Raw genomic sequence first — 18,689 nt, 5'->3', positions numbered from 1 at the left:
GAAAGTTCTCCCTAGAATCCGCACCATATGGCAATGGCAGCGATGTGCACATGTGGCCTTTGAATTTTAGAACCTATCTGTGTCTGCCCGCGAGTATCTGTATCTGTATCTGAGTGTGGGTTTCTCTGGCTGTCTGAAAGGAGTTGAATGCAACGCGGTGGCCACCTCACATCATGGCGACCCAGTCATCGACTCCATCATCTTTGGGGTTATGGCAAGGCAATTTCTTAGCTGGAGTTGGTGTATTGGGGAGGGCGAAGTGCAGCTCGTGGATTTCCCGGTTGCTGGATCACTTGCTTTTATACTCCCGATAAGAAGCAGCTAAGAAAAATGTCAACTTTCCTCAGGCGACGTCTGCCAGCCAATCAGTCCCTCATAATTTTCCCTCCACTGAGCTTTTGCTCGCTGCTCAGCTGGATTAAACTAATGCAAATACTTTCAAAACTAAATAAACTCCATGCGAGGGAAAATGTTTTGCTCGCTGCCAGAGAAAAATATTTTTCTTATCGTTTCAATTACTGGGGTGTGCGTTAAGATGGGTACTCACATTATTGATCAGTGATTTAGTATCAGTATAGTCAGCAGTGTTAGTCTTATCAATACAAAAAACGTATTTGGTTGCTTTAATTTTATGTTGGGGTCACTGATTTTAGTATATGTTCTTACTTATAATTTGTTGTTTTCTTCACCCTGACACGCCACAATTTGTTCAAATAACACGACGTCATAAAAGTCCATTTGGTCATCTTATGGGTGTCTTTATCATAGACAGCTTTATTTACCATTGTGTTATTGCTTGGGAATAGACAGATAAGATTCGTAAAGTGCAACTACTGGATTGGTTTCGACTTGCATATAAAGAAAAGAAAATTCACTCAATGGTCAAACAATTATGGAACTGATTAAAGTGCTTGGCTAAACTAAGAATTATTAGATAATGGCAACGCGAATTCTCATTAGGTAGCAACATCTTATAACATTTCATTTCTTTTAATTTTGTAATCGCCAGAGTCACTCTGTAAAATTGTAAAGCAAGTTAAATAGACCGAAGAGGTTCTTAACCGTAAACCTAACCGATTTACGCTGGGCAGATCAGCATTAGTTGCAGCATTAATTTAATGGCCGATAAATGGAAAAGGTGAGCTTGGCAGCTTGGGAGCTCTGCAAATGGCCAAGAACACGTAACGGAAATCTGAAGTCTGCCCCTCGCTTTCCTTGGTTTATCGGCGCGTGCTTTGCTTACAGCACATTTGAAAAGTCCCCAGTTGAAGTGGGGCCTTGGAGACCAATTTATATATATCTAAGGAGCAGGTTGGCTCCCAGCTAAGTACGAAACACGAACTATGTGGGCGTACCGGCCGGTTGAGTGGAGTTGGCCGAGAGAGGAGGTATGCTACTCGAGCCCATCCCAAGGAATTCGCAGCTCCTTTCTCCACTTGCGACGAACGTGATTTTCAATGTCGTTTCCCTTTTGTTGTCGCTGAACGGAAAATTATGATGCGAAACGAAAATGCGATGGGAGCGAGTAGGATACGACTTGAGCATGGCAGCGAAGGTGTATCGGGGGGAAAAGTGGGGCTGCCAAGAAATGGTAAAAGGAAAGTAAGAAAAACAACAAGAAATCGCAATGGTCGAACACTGATGATGATATCTACACGGAAAGAAAGTCCTTTTAAAGTACAATCATACATTCAATATGAATGTATAGATGTAATTAGATGTCGCAGTTTATAATAAATCTATTGCTGATTTATAACAAAATATTACGACTGTTACTATAGTGATATATTCACTTTGAACTTTTTTGTTTTCCAAAGTGTAATTTCCATTGCTGCGAAGGAAAGACATTGGAAGAGGAAGAAATCAAAGAATATAAAATAGAGGGGCCAACAACAAAGAGCTGCAGGCAGAATGCCAGAACCAGAAACGAAAACTAAAGCTAAAGCGCTTTTAAACATTTCAGAGATACTCACGCACGCAGGCACAGATACAGATACACACGCACACAGGCAGCGGCAAGTATTTGAAGTCTCCTAGCCTCGAATTTTTTCGTTTTTTCCTCGCCGTTTAAATATTTCATTTTGTCAAAACAGAATGGAGCAAGGAATGCACCGAAAAAAACCAAGCAACCAAGAAGAAATGGGGAGACGGGAGCAGCTGCCAAAGCTTTTAGGTAAATTAAATCATTTTTTCTCCTCTGCTGTCATTTTAGACGGAATCGGAATGGAAAACTGCTGGGGCAGCACGAATAGTTTAGTTTATTTTAGCCAGAGCTCAAAAGCGACAGCAGGAGCAATCCATCAAAAACTACAGAAGCATTTTTGCTTAATTTATGTCTTAATAAACCCGGTATCTCTCGCCGCGGGATGTCCATGTTAATCAGATATTCTCGGCGCAGCAGCTCCACGACAGTTCGATTGAAATATGGCCGCAGCGGAAATGCTAAATGGGATTGGGCCTGGGTCTGGAATGGAAATGCATCCACCCGTTCCCTTTCCCATCCCCAATCACAGTCCCCTACCCCGATTACCAATTACCAATTACCATTCCCGGCATTGCATGCGCACCGGATAATGTCAATCAGCGAACATTCTTCATTTTTGTTTACTCACTCACCTTGGGGCGTACTTGTTGTGGCCATGCCTGTGCCTCTTGTTTGTTTTCAAATTTCCTGGCTGCTGGCCATTTTACTTATTCAAGGAGCGGGTTCCGCAGTCGCAGACTACTTCAGGGAGTTAAAAGCCGGCACCGCGCACTTCGAGTGGAGATTGGCTTTCAAATAAACACTACTTCTGTTCGCTGAAGCTGGACAGCTGCATCTTGGCCCGGCCAACGGGCAATCGATTGGCCAGGCCGCGTTTGAATTGGCCCGAACAATCAGGGGCCATAAATCATAATTACCAGGCAATTTATCTGGGACATGGAAATCGACCCGATAACCGCTGGGCGCAAATGCATTGGCCACAGAGTGTTCTTAATTGAGATAAGGAATTTATTCCGGCCTTGTTTCGTCTGCAACTCGAAATTAATTGGTTCCGATTGGAACTGAGCACAGTCAGAAAATCTATAATTATTAATTTACAAATAATATTGAGTGATTGGCTTGCTCATTCTTTACTAAAGTGAATTGTTGAATCGTATAAGTCCTTTAAAATTAATATATATTGCATATAAATTCTTTAATGTCCTGGAAATTTAAACTCTCTAAGCTGATTAATTTATAATAAATATTAAATATATCTATCCAAAAATTGTAGGAGGATCTTTAAATATTTTTAATTCCCTGCCACATTTGCAGATTCCCTAATATACTCATTAAGTGCACCTTTAATTTTAAATAAATAAATACAAAATCTACATGATTTGAATGCTCTATCTCCCTCAGTTCCCTTTCAGGTCGTAAATCCTCGTCGATGTCTCCATTTTCGTGTACATCCATTGGGCGACCATTACAACCACAATTGACACAGTGATTTACGGCAATAAAAATTATTCACCTGCACAACCAGCCAACACACACATGCGAATCGGAGGACAACACACCTGTTGGGGGGAGGGGGAGGGGGAGGGGAAGTGGAGGAGTTGGGACCGCAGGCGACGCTTTGTCATAAAAAATAAAACGAAATTGTCGTCATTTTTATGACTCCCTACCGTGGGCCCGGTTAAGATTGAGATTCCAGCTCTGCGGGCAGTGGGAAGTCGTATTTTAGGCAGCTCCTTAAAAAGTCACTTGAACGGAAAACGCAATATAAGCCCATGCCCGCCCGTTGGTGAATAAGGAAATACAGAAGCCGGAGAACGGTAAAGCTTCTGGGCTTTGTGGACTTTTCTTTTAATGAGCTGTCAGAATTATCATAAAGCAATTAAACGCATTTCACACTCATAACCGTAGGCAAGTATTCAATCCACACGCACTGCCACGCCTCCGAAACGATTCGACCGCCCCTCCGGCGAGCCGTGTCTTTGCCACTGACACTAATTGGTTGCTTTATGGCCCAGTTAAATCGTAAAACTCAAATTTTATGCTTTGTCACTGAAACGATTATGACGTCCGTTGCTCGTCCTCGTCCCCGTCCTCGTCCTCGCGCTCGTCGTCGTCCTCCCAAGATCCCTCGATTCAGCCGTCAATCCGGGAATCCCGTCAAGTGGCTTCATCTCCGGCGTCCTTTGCCATAATGCCCCTTGATTTATGTCCCTGCCCGAGTTATTTGCGCCAATTTACAGATTGATTTCGGTCTTAAGACTTTACTGCCCCCTGTTTATTCATCGCCTTTTGCACCTACTTAATTTGCCTCTGCTTCTGGACTTATGCATTATTGCTGTTGCCAAGTAGTGGCATAACTGAATGTTTGTATAAGTTTACTCAGGGCTAAAAAGAAACCAGTTTGCCAAAAGGAAACCACTTGATTTTTTAAGTATGTACCGATTTGAACGCATAAACATTAAGTAGCGTATTAAAATTTCCGATAAACAAATGCTGAAATATATTTATTAATTAATAATTTACCTTAATTTATGTCTCTGCAAATAAAAGTTAGTAATGTGACTTTAATCCCTGTTTAACTACAGTTTTGCTGGCTAATGCTTTTATCTCTGCAGCCAAATAACTTATATAGTGGCACCTCGACTGAGCATTAAAAACTGTGATTTGATGATTTAGATAACACAACAAGTGAAAAGTAATTTCTCCTACTCGTGAAGGTTGTGCATAAATTTGACCTCAGCCATCGGTGTTCGCTCTATTCAAATGTGCGAAGTAAACAAAATAAAAGTATAAAAAACGAAAATAAATGTTTGTGTTCGGCTTCAATGTGTAGGAGCATTGTTTCAACAACAAACAATGCGATATATTTAAACGATTCCACATGCTGGTGTTACTATATGGGTGTATTTTCCGATCGGATTGATTTGTTTATGTGGGTGAAGGCGCGAAACTGTGACGAATGGAACGGCAATCGGGAATGGAAATGATAATTAACCGCACCTTATCTCAAATTGCTGCCCTCGATTGAATGCTCCTTTCAATCGCCCTTGCCCCTGGAAATTCTTGTTATAAAGTCACCTATGTATGTATAATTCAATGAGATCGAAATGTCTTCAGATTAAGGTGATCTTGAATGAAATCCAATTGCAGTGAAGACACAAACCCCAAGGACGCACTTCCAATTGGGAAGGGAACCCATTGGCGCAGACTTTGTTCAACATTGTTGTTGAGCCGTGCGATTGCCCCAATCATTCTTATCAGCAAAAAGCAGAGCTGTGCCATTGTTTGATATTTCGCCACCCACAATGCATTCAACTTTGTTGCCAAGTGAGCGAAAAACTTATTATATTTCGCCCACACAATCCCCTCAAAAAATGAATGCAAGCCCAAAAAAAGCGAAAAAAGAACAGGACGAGTGGCAGAAGCTGGCAAAGCAGCACAAATCGTAAAAAAGAAAATTGCATTTCCCCAAAGCAGCGAAACTTGCGCAGGACTTTTGAGATTCTATTAAATTCTAACAAGATTTCAAGCTGTGTGGCGTGGAAAGAGGCAGAGAGCGGAAAGTGCAGCGTCCAATAAGCAAATGGCAGCTGTCACGGGGAAGAAGAGGGGAGACACAAAGCAACCAAAAACATTGGAGCCCATCAGCGCGCCACAAAGAGAGAAACAAAGAGAGCAAAGGAGAATGTCTCAAAGAGCGACACGTGAACAGGTGCAGTAGTAAAAAAAAGCAAAGAGCATTGGAAAGAGTCTTGGCTAAGAGCGCCGCTCACCAACACATAGACAATTTAAGAGAGACTTGATAAGAGAGCCGCACGCACACCACCGCAAAATCCAATTGGAAGAGAGCGACTGCTTGACTGTATTGGTAAGCAAGAGAGCGGTTAGGTTTTGTATGTTTTGGAATTCAGTTGATGTTCGAAAATATTTTTAGGAAAATATACAAAACTGTGGACAAGTTAAAACGAGTCTAAAAACATGGTTTCGCCTAAGCCATCGATTTTTTTAAATCCGTTTTTAATTTTTAAAATACAATTTCTAATTTTTTTAAATGTTTCTCCAATTAAGCCAACTGGTTTCTAACTCTAGCGGCGACCTTCACCTTTTGGTTTGTGTGCTGGCTAGGCCCGAGGAGTGCTGCGCATCCTTTTTGAAGCCTTAGTACACCCCTCTCGCTCTAACCACCCCTAAATACCGTTACTTACCCTGGGCAACTTCCTTCGTCCGTCGGCCTTCGCTTCTGCATTTTTGTCTGGGCGACGACGCCGTCGCAGAAACTCCCTCGAAATTCCTCCGCCCCTCACAATCCTGTTTTTTCGGCCTCTGGTTTTTCGGGGCCCCGAGTTTCGCTCGCTCACGTCGCAAGAACTTCACAACAGCCGACGTCGCAGGTGAGTGGCGAGCAGAGCAGCATGGCCGCTGTGGAATACCGATACCGCACGGCCGTTGGCACGAGCGAGAGAGGCGAAGAGCACGCTCCCTTTCACATCCATGATGGCTGCCGCACTCGCAGTCGCTGTTGCTGTTGCTGTCGCTAGGCAACCATTGAAAATCGGAGGCAGCGCTGCTGGCGTCGCAGATTCCAATGGCATTCCTCTGCTTCGCCTCTTCTTCTTCATTTCCAGCTCGGCCATCATGGGGCTCCATGGAATCCACTGCCTCTTCGCCGGGAATCCGAACTGCCGACATTTTCGATCAGCCGACGGCATTTTGTTGGCGATTTTCGGGCCTGAAAAAAATGTATAATGTTGGTTTTATTTAATTATAGAAAGCAATTTAATTTATCACTATCGATAATTTATACTCCAAAAATAACAGTAAAAGGCAGTTGTATAATAGGGCGCTAATTAAAATATGCGTCTTGTGCATAAGTAGATAGACGTTCTAATATCTAACAGCACCAATAAAACCATAAGATCCCTTTTCGTAGTTGACGGCCGTCTTATTTGTTTTAATTATTAGATTGCATAGAAAAATATAAGTTATGATTTTAAACTGTATTTCGAAAACCAGCATAATACATTGGAATGAGTACATTCGGGCTGTTTTACGAGATGTCTTCAATAAGAAACTAACTGTATTAGCATTCATCATTGTCTAATATGAGGTGGTACATACTTCAAAATAAAAACATTTTAATTAACGCGGTCTGTCTCCATTTAGTCGGTATTCTGGTTTTTAATAGGATGTACCCAACCCAAGAGACATTTAATTTTGTTTTCAATTTAAGCTTTAAACTTAAATCGAAACCAATTTAAAATAAATCAGCATTTGGTTTTAATGGGAAGACGAAAACACATTAGCAAAACTATTTCTCCGGGATGGCCATAAACCGAGAGACGAGGACCCTTGCCGGAATCAAAAGTGTCCAATGAGATTTCCATCGCGGACGAACAAAAGGAGCGACGCCTCGTTGACATTTGCCAATAAAAATAAATAAAATACCATTTGTTCAGGAATCCGACATCCTCCCCACAATTCCCTTGCCCAAGTCTCCTAGACTTTTGGCCACGCTCACCGGCGGCAACTAAAAATAAATGCCGCCTTTTAGCCGAGGCGTTCAGGGAACACTTTTGGGGGCGTGAGGCGGCTCCCAGGGGGAAGTAGTGGGTGTGGGTGGGGAGTGTGTGTGCGTTGCGCATTTTAATACAATTTAATGCCCCATCGTGCGCCACCTCGACCTCCACCACGGGTAAATTCCCTAGTCCGCCCGTCAACAATCGAACGCGATAGCATCAAGTTTGGACCTGGAGCTGGAATTGAGATCGAGATTGCCTGGATTCCTGGGCCTGCCCAAAAACCGAGTTTCCGGAGCACTAGCAAAGCCTTATTTTTATTGGAAATCGTTTATCCCCATAGAAAAGTCCCCAGAAGAAACGTGCCTTTGGTTGGAGAAGACGGCATGCTGAATTGAGATACAGTGGATTCATACACTCAGTTGTACCAGCTAAATAATTTGTTAACTTGCTTATGTTATTTAAAGAGTATTTGTTCCAATTATTATTATTGAAAAAATACGTCACAAGTAATGAAAGAGATTATTAAAAATTATATTAATACCACAAATAATAATAATCGCGATTACTTCAACATATGCTAGAAATTACAACGGGGTTAAATGAAATTATTCTGAACTACCCACCCGCTGCTAAATAGAAATTTTATGTATAAACAAAGACTTCAGAATTGCAATCACAAGATGGTTTTTGTATTGTTAATGCTTTCTGGAGAAGTTTCCAAATTAATTTATAAGGAATAAGATAACAGCTTCTGCTTTAGAAACATCGCAAGCAACGCTGGAAATGGTTTTAAGCTAATTAAGTTTCCCCCAAATCCGTGTCACTGTATAGGGCATTTAACGCCCCAACCCGCTTTTGTTTTTGGCTCGTCATTTGAGACACAAATGGCGGAATTAGTTTTCCGTTTCGTTGGCATTTCAGATGCCCATCCCCCTCGCATTGATATGCGTCCCCATCTACAGAAGCCCCATCCCAACGACTTCGATTCCCCGTACCCATCTTCTCATCATTATGCGCTTCAGAGCTTTTCGGGATTTTCTACTTCATTGCTATTATCGGAGCCCAGTGAATGGCAGTGTGTTGGATGGTTGGATGGGGTTATGCCGGTCTCATCTGGAATCACACTAATTTGGCTCGGGACTAGAACCGCCCCACAACCCACCGCCCACCGAGGCGTGTGTAGTTGTCGTTGGCCCGATTTTATGATGATGAGTTCAGAGTTCGGGCACGTTGTGCATTAATCGCATCACTTTATGTGGAGCCGGAGCCAGAGCTGTCCGGACACTTGGCAACCAGGTTTCCAGCTGGGCAAAGAGTTCGATCTACGGCGGATTCCCAGGGATTCCATAATGTCCTCACATAACAGCGATAGGCCGTAAAAAAGAGGTCAAGCCAACACGACCCTGAAACAGATTTCAGATGAAAACGAGAGCAGTTCGATCAAATTTATTGCTGCCGACTGACCTTCGCAAGCCGGCAGCCGGCAGCCGGGATTCAGGATTCAAATTTCATATTTCACGGCCTTAACTGGAGCGACAGGATTCCCTCGGTCCGCTCAGGGCCAATAAAAGTATTAATGACCATAACAAACGTCTTTGTGCCGCAGTTGCAGTGGTTGCCCCTCGAGGTCGTTTATCCCGCTGCGTATTTGGTGCGCGCAACTCGTTCGGGATAACATAACAGCCCGAAAGTATCCGCACTCCTGTGCTCCTACGCATTATCGATGCTCGTTCTTGAGGCCTTTCAGTTACCCTTTGGTGCACAGAAAAAAACTTCCTATTTTCCATTTAAAGGAGTTTTTCTTGTTACATCGGAACATTGAAATCGCTTTATGGTGTTCCTTAAGGTAGTCAGGAACTATGATCTATATGAAGATAGAGTTTTGTATGATATAAATTGTGGGTTGTGTCCCAATTTACTTTTTGTAAGGTAGATTCAAATAAAGCATTAATCTCCGATCAATTCAAACTGGATTCTTGTTATTGAACTTCTATATTCACTTTTTTCTCCGTGTGGCCTGCTCAGTTTTTCTGTATCGTATCGAATATGTTTCTCGATTCTGCCGCTCGGGCTCATAACGGACCTTGAGTTATGCGAGGCTGGGGCCCGAGATAAACCCGTTCCGCCTCCCTCGCTCTCGACTTGAACTCATTTAATCCATGAAATGGGAATGCTTTAAGTCGCTGCTCGCTGGTTAGAAATTCTATTTTATGCTTGGGTTCCCAGCGCCATCTCCTTCGCCATCTCCAGCTCCAGCTCCAGCTACATCGGCATGGCCGTTGCCATCGTCTGCCAGCGATTCAGCCAGCCAAATGGCGATGGCATCTTGCCATGCAATTCGAGCCGGGGGCGTGGATGTGGCCATGGATGTGGATGTGCCTGCCGGTGGGTGTGGCAATGGAGCCCCTTGGATCCTTCTTGCTCGCCTGAATCGCGCTGGGTTTCTAAGTTTTTTCGCAAACGGTTTTATGCATGCGCTACACCGCGCAAAGTTACATTGAGATCTCCAAATTCCTAGCAAACACATTAAGGAACACATTTTTGAAGCGATCCCTCAGATACAAAGAACCTACAATCTTTCCTACTTCATAAATCATTGTATTTAAAGAAATTCCACACTGAAATGTTAATTCAAAGGTAGTTAAAGGGTTTTTTTCCACACTGTTAGCCGAGTTCATTACAGTGTACTTGTAATTTAAGCCAGAGAGCCAAATGTGAAAAACTGAAAAAGGGCAAAAAATGTGATGTAAAGGAGAAAACAAGAAAGAAAGGAGAAAAAATAAAAGCTGCTTCTCGACGACGACATAAAACTTGCAAAATAAGTTTCGCATGTTTCAGCAAACTCAGGTAAGAAAAAAGGGGCCAAAAGCAAAAGGGCGGGCGTGGATTTGCCAAAGGCCAGATGATGAGGAACGAGGGATGAGGGTTGAGGAATGAGGGGCGGCAAAGGGCTCTCGGTGCCTTGAATATGCAGCAAATATTCTTCAAACGGCTCTGACGTCGGCTCCGTTTTATATGCGCAGTGCTCAGAGGGCGGAATGGGGTCCACCCCCCTTAACAGCTCACTCCCTGCCTTTCACCTTCCATCCCCCCCATCCATCCCATGCATACATCCAGGTAAATGAAAAGATGGTCGCCGGTAAGCCGAAGGGGGCGAAACACGAAATGTACTCCAATTTAATCAAGAATTCTATTCTGTAAATTACTTGCACAAAAACTGGAGGCGACGGAAGGTCGAGTGGGGCGGAATGTGGGGTGGGAAGCAGACCAACCGCCTTCTTTTCACAGCGCGAATTTCCATTTCATGTTACAGAAACGTAAGGAGAAATGGAATTACCTGTAGTTGGATCCGTCAAACTCAAATGAGGGGGGCAGGCATTCTTCCTACAGAAAAAATGAAATACTTTGCTCGAATGGACCTTAGTCATCCTGAGCCAGAATTTATATTTTGTACAGTTCCAAATCCAGCTATTGTTAGAATAAATAGCTTGTTCATCCACCTAAACATAGAAAATAAACAACTCTGATTTCCTTTACAAACCAAACTATTTCACGTGATTTCTCCCCACAAAACTACTTTGTATAACAAAAATGTAAATTTACACAACGTTTTCTCCCAGCTAAACTGACCATAATAAATACTGAACTAATGTTCATAATCAGCTTGATAATTGAAGATGCCTTTTGGTTTTCCATTAAATAATCGTGAACATAAGCGTCATAGATCGAGCATTTGGATAGCAGGTGGAAACGACTGTCTGCGACCTGAGAGCAAAGCCTCATTTTTATTCACACTCTTGGGGCAAACTAAGCGCTTTAAAATCAATTCCATAGCTCGCTTTTCGTTGCCCCCAAAAAACACTTTTCCCCAAACAGAGCAGCCCATCGAAACCTGTAAAAATATGCCTGCTCCCCGATTCTCGAGATGCATAAATTGATATTCGAATACTTATGCATTCAGTCCTCCGCCTCTTAACGACTCGAGCACAAGGCGGGCCCATACAAATAGCGCAGACACAAGATGAAGTCACAAGGGAAAACGCGGCCAAGAAAAGATGGATGGGTGTTGGAATGGGTATGGCGATGGGGATGGGGATGAATGGCCGGCGTTGTTATTGAAATAAATTATTATAAATAAATACGCCAGTCGAATTTATGAAGTCGTAGTTGTCGGCTATGACGTTATGGTGTTTTCTTTTTCCTTCCACGAGCTCTGTCCGCTGCGCTGTCCGTTCTGTGTGTCCGTGTCCGTTGAGGGGAATCCAGTGCCATTATTTTTGTTTATGTCCGCCGGTGGAGAGGCTCGGTCCAAAAACAACGTGGAGCGCCGTTAAAACAAACAGCTTATTGCGCCAAAGTCGAAGCCGAAGCCAAAGCCAAAGGGAGTTGATGTCGGATGATGATGAATAACGGACAGTTGGAGTACGAAATGGGTATATATAAGAAGAATAAGTCCGGGGCGCCAATGGCTGACATTGATAACTGAAGAACTTGGATGGGGCGGGCGGACTTTTGAATTTGTTTATCTTTCGTTTGTCAACATCATGTCGATTTCAGTCCGTAGCCAGCTTGTTTATTTGTTTGCCTTCGATGCCTGTAAACATTGCGCTGCCAATTGAATTCGTTTCAATTTATTTACTGCACAAGAAATGAAAGGAAACTTTGTTTGCGCCAGGGGCGTGGATCCGAACTTTATGGCAGGGCTAAATAAAAAAGGGCGGAGGAGCAGGAGGTGACAGTTCAATTAGAAAGCGGAAGAGGCCGCATGCCTAAACACATTCTATCGCATTCTATCGAGGAGGCCAGCTACTGCCGTTGCCTTGGCCAGGAGCCTTTGGATTTGGTGGTGATGGGGCGGGGGATATTAATTGCGACTGGAGACAGGGCTGGGCAATCATTCGGTCCCCCACTTTTTATGGCACAGAGATTCAAATAGTTTTGAACTTTTCGCATCTCCCAGGATTCTTGATGCTGAGCCAAAACTAGAAACTCCCATAAGAAAGTTTACGATGCGAACAGAGCGCATATGTAAATACACAGTGGCGAATCGGAGAATATGCTCCAAGGGGACCCGGTCCTCAATTAAAGGCCTCTTAATTGCCAAGACCATTGGGGAAACTCGGCGAGTTTCCAGCAAATTTACTTGGAATTTAATCGGCAATGGCATTGGGGACAGTACGACATCTTGACAAGTGCTTTTTGTTTGAGGAATGGGGGTCGATTTATTCGAACCACAGAGTTGCTGACCAAGAGGTTTGTAATTTTGACATGGCCCCTCGATATTCAGTTTTTCGCAGTGCAACATTGCAAAGGGCTCGCTTTCGTTGGCAACATTTCGCCACGCTTCCTTGGCAGCCGGAATTGCTTTGCCCAATAATTCGCGGCGAAATTCGCTTGGCTCCAGCAGTGCTGTCAGCGATCTGTGGCTTTTACGAGGTCCTCCTCCTGCCCCGATTTGCCCCCGTTTCCCCCCGTTTCCCCCGTTTTAGCCAACACATCCCTGCGTCAGTCCTTGTTCGCGTTTTAAGCGTCGTGGCAACAAAACTGGAAATGCAACCAGCGCGAAATTGCTGCAGCAGCACCACCAGCACCACCGGCAGCAGCAAGAAGCCAGCTCGGGAGTGGCTAGAACTTCGGCTTGGAGGCTTGGAACGGAACGGAACGGAGCGGAGGACAAGGATGAGTTGCAGCGGGAACTCGACCAGAGGCGCCAGTTGGCTAAGCACATATAAAAAAGTTTAGCTGGTTTAAGGTGGGGCTCCAATGAAATCATTTACAGCTGCAGCCAAAGGAGCTGCCGAACCCAGTGATGAGTTTAAGCTTGACACTGGACAACAAAGTTTGGTAAACACACGCTTCAAGGGTAAGGAACTATTTAAAGATATAAATTAACGTTCTCTTTTCTTACCCAATATAGTGTGAAACTATGTTAAACTGATCATCCAAAGTTGCACTATGTTTGTAAACGTTCATTTGCTACACAGTGCTAAGTCCACTGGCAAATCAATAGCAAAAATAAAAGCCAGATAGGGGACAATGCGGGGATATGCGGGTTGAAGGAGAGTTAGATGTCGTTGGCAAAACGGGAATACATACATATGTGTGTGTGCATTGGGCGTGGGCGGTGGAGTGTGGAGTGTGGGCGTGGCATTTGTCGTGACTCGGTGACTTATTACTTTTCATGCTGCTCTCGTTTCTTTTGCGCTGGAGCTTGTTGGATGCTGTCAAATGAAGTCGTAAAAAGATTGGGCAAAAAAACTTTTTTGTGGGCCACTCGCAGAAATACATGCATATAAAAATGGCAAAGTTGGGATTAGTTTCATCAAGGATAAGCCAAATGGCTGGACATGCCGGGCAGTCGGGAAGCCGAGCAGCATATAAACGAGCCAAGGAATAAGGACTCGGGCATCCGTATCCGTGTCCATTTCGTGTCCTGTGTCCCGTGTCCCGTGTCCTTCTGACCATTTTGCTATTTGCGCGGAAAACTTTTTATGCAGTTGGTGTCGGTTGATGCTGGCAGTATTCTGGGCAGCATTACGTAAATGATTCCCCCCAAAAACCGGAGGATATGTGTGCTTGTGCCACCTTTATGGACGCACCATCTCGTCCCCGGGAAAATGTCATCTAAGCACGTTTGCAGGATCTGCATAATTTATGTTTGCATGTAGGTACGGCTGCTGGGGCGGATTACCCTAGAAAATTAGGTTTCCCATTTGATGGAGGACGCGGAGAGTGTCGCTCGTATAAAAATCCGACACGACCTGGCCGCCATCTTCATAACTCCGGGAGTGGTGGAGCGACACGTGGACCTGGTTGGGTGGTTGACTGGCTGGCTGGCTGGCTGGCTGGGTGGGTGGGTAGTTGGGTGGTGCATGCCCAAATGAATTTATATATATTTGTGTTCCCGTTTTATGACTAATATCTCGGAATATCTCTGGGCGAGGAAGGAGAGACACTATCCGCCAGCCACATCGCCACCTCCACGCCGTGCACACACGGTGGCATATTTTGCAGTGCTGTGAAAAATAAAACAGCAAAATAAACCCGGCCCAGCAACGGGAATAAAAACAAAAAAACAAGAGGGAAAACAGCGAGAAAACAAGTATTAAAATTTGTTTTTCCAACATTTGTCAACGATGGTGCGATGGCGATGTCGATGTCGATGGCAATGGCGAAAACACGGGCTGACGCAAGCCCAGGCTGCCACTGGGTGTCCGAATGTTCCAACTTCTCCCCCAACCTCCCCTTTGATCACGCTGCTGATTCGCCTTTTCCTGTCTCCTGATCCCTGGGCTCCTCCGCCCCCAAGCAATCTCTATATCCCCGCGGCGTGTCATTGTCGTTGTTTGCATGTGACGAACTCTCCCAGTGCTCGTTGCCACCTCCGCCCCTTCCGCACCCGTTTTCCCCCCGCCCCAGAAGCCCACGGGTCGCATCAGAAGCGCACAGTGGGATGCATAAGTTACTGCTTCTTACACCCAAGTTTATTGAAAATCATCTATCTACTTGGGACTTGAATTATATAAGATACTTTAAAATATAATTACATGCATATATTTATTTAAGATGGTATATTTGGTTAGATTGTATTTTGATTCTAAGTCTGCTGGCTTCAACGAGCTTCCAGAAACCGAAAATGAATAACTTCTTATAGAAGCCGGACTAGTTTCAATCAAAATATTTGGTAAGCCTTTGCTAGTTGATCTATTCATGGGTTCATATATTTATTTCAATCTTAAAATAAAAAACCAAGTAAAGTAACGATATCCAAAAAGAGTGGGCTATGCTACATGATCGTATGAATCTTGAGCAGAGTGCGACTACTTTTTTGCTTACAGTTACCAATATTTTACCGAATCCTCTACTTTGAACCACTGTCTTTTCCCCGGCGGCGGTTTGGGACCGAAGCGGACCGCCGCACAAGTTGCAGCTCTGTGGACACCGCGTATACGGGTTTCTGCCCCGCTCCGGTTGGTCTGGCACTTGCCACTTGGCACTGGGAACTGGGCACAGGGAACTGGGAACTGGGAACTTGGGCATGGGGACCTGGACTCGGACGGGATGGGATGGCATGGGATGGGACGGGAGGGGAAGGAGCTCTTTGCTTATGCATGTCGCATGAGCAATAACAATATTTCCTCCGCTGTCGCAGTCGCTGCTTATTCGTTTCGATTTGCTTATTCGCATTTGGGTTTTAAGCTTTTTTTTTTCTTTTTTGGTTCAGAATGGATGTTTTTTACGTTTCTCATTCGCTTATTTGCAGGAATCATGATATGCACGGACACGGGGGAGTGCGAGTGGCAATGGGAATGGGAATGGGAACACATGTATTTGGCTTTACAGCGGGGAAAAATGAGAAAACAAAATTTAAAATTTATGTACATATATATTCCCATTCCTTATTCGCATCCAGACATGTGTGGGCCGGCAGTATCTGTATATGTATCTGTATCTGTATCTGTATCTGCGACTGTGACTGAATATGTATCTTGAATCTCTGGGCCCGTGCACTCCGTGCATATAGCCCTTCGCAGTCCCCCAAAATCCCCCAATCATATCTCACTCCCCTTCTAGACGCCGGCATACTCGTATCATAACTTTCTGCCCCATTCTGTTCTGTTTGCCATAAATGAAATCCACGCGAATGCGACACGTTTCTCTGATGTTCGATGTTCGTAAATTGAAAACAACAAAAGCAAAATATTGAAATTTTCGCTGTGCCCTGAATACTGAGTTTGGTTTTTCTGAAAATATTACATTGGATGCGAGCGCCCATCAAAATTCGTTGTAAAATTACCAACTGCGGTGGCCCCGGAAATGAAAAAAAGGAGATGACGCTAGACTACAAACTTGCTGATGTGCTGAAAGGATTTACGTTTAGCCAAGTATTAAATTCTGCACGGAGTGGGTAAAATGTTAGTCTGGGGAAATGTTGAACAAGCTGAATGTGAACAAGATATTCTTTCTTATATTTTATTTTTCACGTTAAAAATTAACTATTAATTACACTTTGATTTTTACCTTAAACATAGAAAAGGTGTCAGATCCCTGTTTATTAACAACTGAATTCACATGTCAAGTGTAAGTTGTATTCCCTTGACCAATTAGGTTGTTGGAAAAATCACATTAAATAAATGGAGATCTCGTTTAGATATTACAGCACTTGATGTCAGCTATGCCGGCACTCTGATTCTGAGTCAATAATCCCCGCCCTGGGAGCGTTACATCAGCTGCCCGCATTTCGGAACCCCATCACGCACTGCCCCCAGACTCGAAAATGGGCCCACTTCGCCATTATCGCAACCCTTTGATATGTGAGAAGCGATTGGCGCAGACCGCTTATAGAAGCGAATGTCCCGCTAATTGAGCGCTTAGCCGATTGCATTCGATTCCCATTAAGAGGCGCAGTCGCAGAGTCGCAGAGTCGCGAGTCGCGCTCGAATTAAAATTGAATCATTATTGAAATTCGTTTGTCTGCGCTCCGTCCCTTTCCGATCGATCGAACCGGACCGGGCTCGTTAAAATGGATGGCGATGGCCGTTAAGCGGAGGGTTAAAGCCGTCCGTCCGTCTGTCCGTCCGTTTGGCAGTCCGTCCGTTCGCGAGTATGGCCAATGGCGGCCGACTGGGCCTCGGAGTGTACATCTGCATTTGGCAAATTGTAAAAATTTAATTCGCATATCATGCGCGATAATCAGCGACGTGCATTATAAACCCATAAAATCGCAAAGCGCTGCCATAAATGTGCGGCCGGGTGGTTGGGAAGGGGAGGGGTAGGAGGCAGGGGGCAGGGGGAAGGCCGCGCCAATTGTCGCATTCGGTTGGCAGCGTCGATAAATATCCGTTTATATGGTAATTGTCGCCGTGAGCTCGCTTCTAACTTTCTGCCGTCCGCCTGCAATTTGCATTTCTGCACAGCTGCGAATGGCGAACTGGATATTATGCAGTCGCTATGGCAATGGCATATTTATTTTATTGCCCCGGTATCGGTATTCTGTAATCCCCGTCCGCCCTTCTTTAAATTTCGCATTAAGTCTAGGACCAAAATGGCGGCATAAAATCAGTGCACAGCGAAAAAACATGTATTTTTTAATGTATTTACCATTTGAAAATATATTGCTAAGATCAGATCCCACAATCTTGTACGTTCTTCTAAGAAAATTTGTAAAAATGAGTTGGAAAATCTACCTTGATAGAGTAAAGTACCAAATCCTTGATCAATGCTATTGTATGTTTTCTACAAGTGGAAAGGTGTGCGAGGTGATGAGACGAAGATGGAGCTGGATTTTCGGTTTAATTTTCATGTCCATTAACCAAGCAAAATGGAAACGTTCGGCAACGAGCGAAAGGATAAGCGAACCGGCCAGGCATGTCCTGAATTTTGATAGACCGAAAGGTGGAGGGCACCGTTTGGGGCTCGAAACTGGAGCCAATGCGGGTATAAATTCAAATAAAGTTTAACGAAGCCCATCCGCAGCCGGCGGTGGAGTAGGAGTAGGAGATCTTGGGAGCGGGACTCGAATTTGGACGCGAGTTTGGGTTTGGGATTGGGATTGGGGCATGGCGGTAGGCGGCCATGAAAATTATCAAAGCGTGTTATTACGGGCAACGAAGCGCAAAGCGATGCCAACTCAAGTGGCTGCCTTCGAGAGGATAAACACGGAGTTGGAAATCGAGATGGAGCTGGAGCTGGAAGTGGATCTGGATCGATGATGGAGAGGACGTGAGGGTGAGCAGCAGCCACTTATGGTGGCTCGGGCATAAATTTGGGTTTCCTTTTCTTTTTCGGGCCCATCACGCACGCAAATAATCAAATGGAACGCATCAAATTGGTGAAAGGGATAAAAAGTACAACAAAATGGTTTTCGATTTTTAAAAATACCCTTTGCCTCCATCCCATTTTCCCCTTCACTTCCGCCCACTTTAGATTTCGTCGAGTCAGCCCACGGAATTTTAGCTAAATTGTGCCCAGGTTATTCCAAAATGCAATCGGGGGTCGGAAGTCTCAATTGCCAGCAGTTGCACAGTGGAACTATTTTATTGAAACCCAGACACTTACTATCTTTTTCTAATATCGTTTCAATTGTTTCAGATGCTTGTTTTGAAATGCATTATTTAAAATTGTACGTTTATTTCGATATGAACCGTAATTTATTGGGCTGAGTTATATGGTTATTTTATACAACG

At 44.2% G+C, this 18,689-nt stretch overlaps 1 protein-coding gene across 2 annotated transcripts in view; it reads right to left on the bottom strand.

Annotated features, from left to right (window-relative positions):
* Window positions 1–6,607, bottom strand: part of LOC122620307 — a 74,105-nt gene extending 67,498 nt beyond the window's left edge. The window contains exon 1 of one of the 2 annotated variants that reach the window (XR_006326122.1): window positions 2,617–2,765. Coding sequence is in view for 1 of the 2 variants with exons in the window: in XM_043797702.1 (XP_043653637.1) it covers window positions 6,190–6,230 (41 nt within the window). In the remaining variant the exon portion in view is untranslated. Of the gene's footprint in view, window positions 1–2,616; window positions 2,766–6,189 lie in introns of those variants that run through there. The other variant, XM_043797702.1, reaches the window with a different exon arrangement.
* Window positions 6,608–18,689: the final 12,082 nt, after the last annotated feature.

Source organism: Drosophila teissieri, chromosome 3R (genome assembly GCF_016746235.2).
Source record: "Drosophila teissieri strain GT53w chromosome 3R, Prin_Dtei_1.1, whole genome shotgun sequence".
NCBI lineage: Eukaryota > Metazoa > Arthropoda > Insecta > Diptera > Drosophilidae > Drosophila > Drosophila teissieri.
The sequence above is the reverse complement of the archived record's forward strand: the minus strand, read 5'-3'. Positions and strand labels throughout refer to the sequence as shown.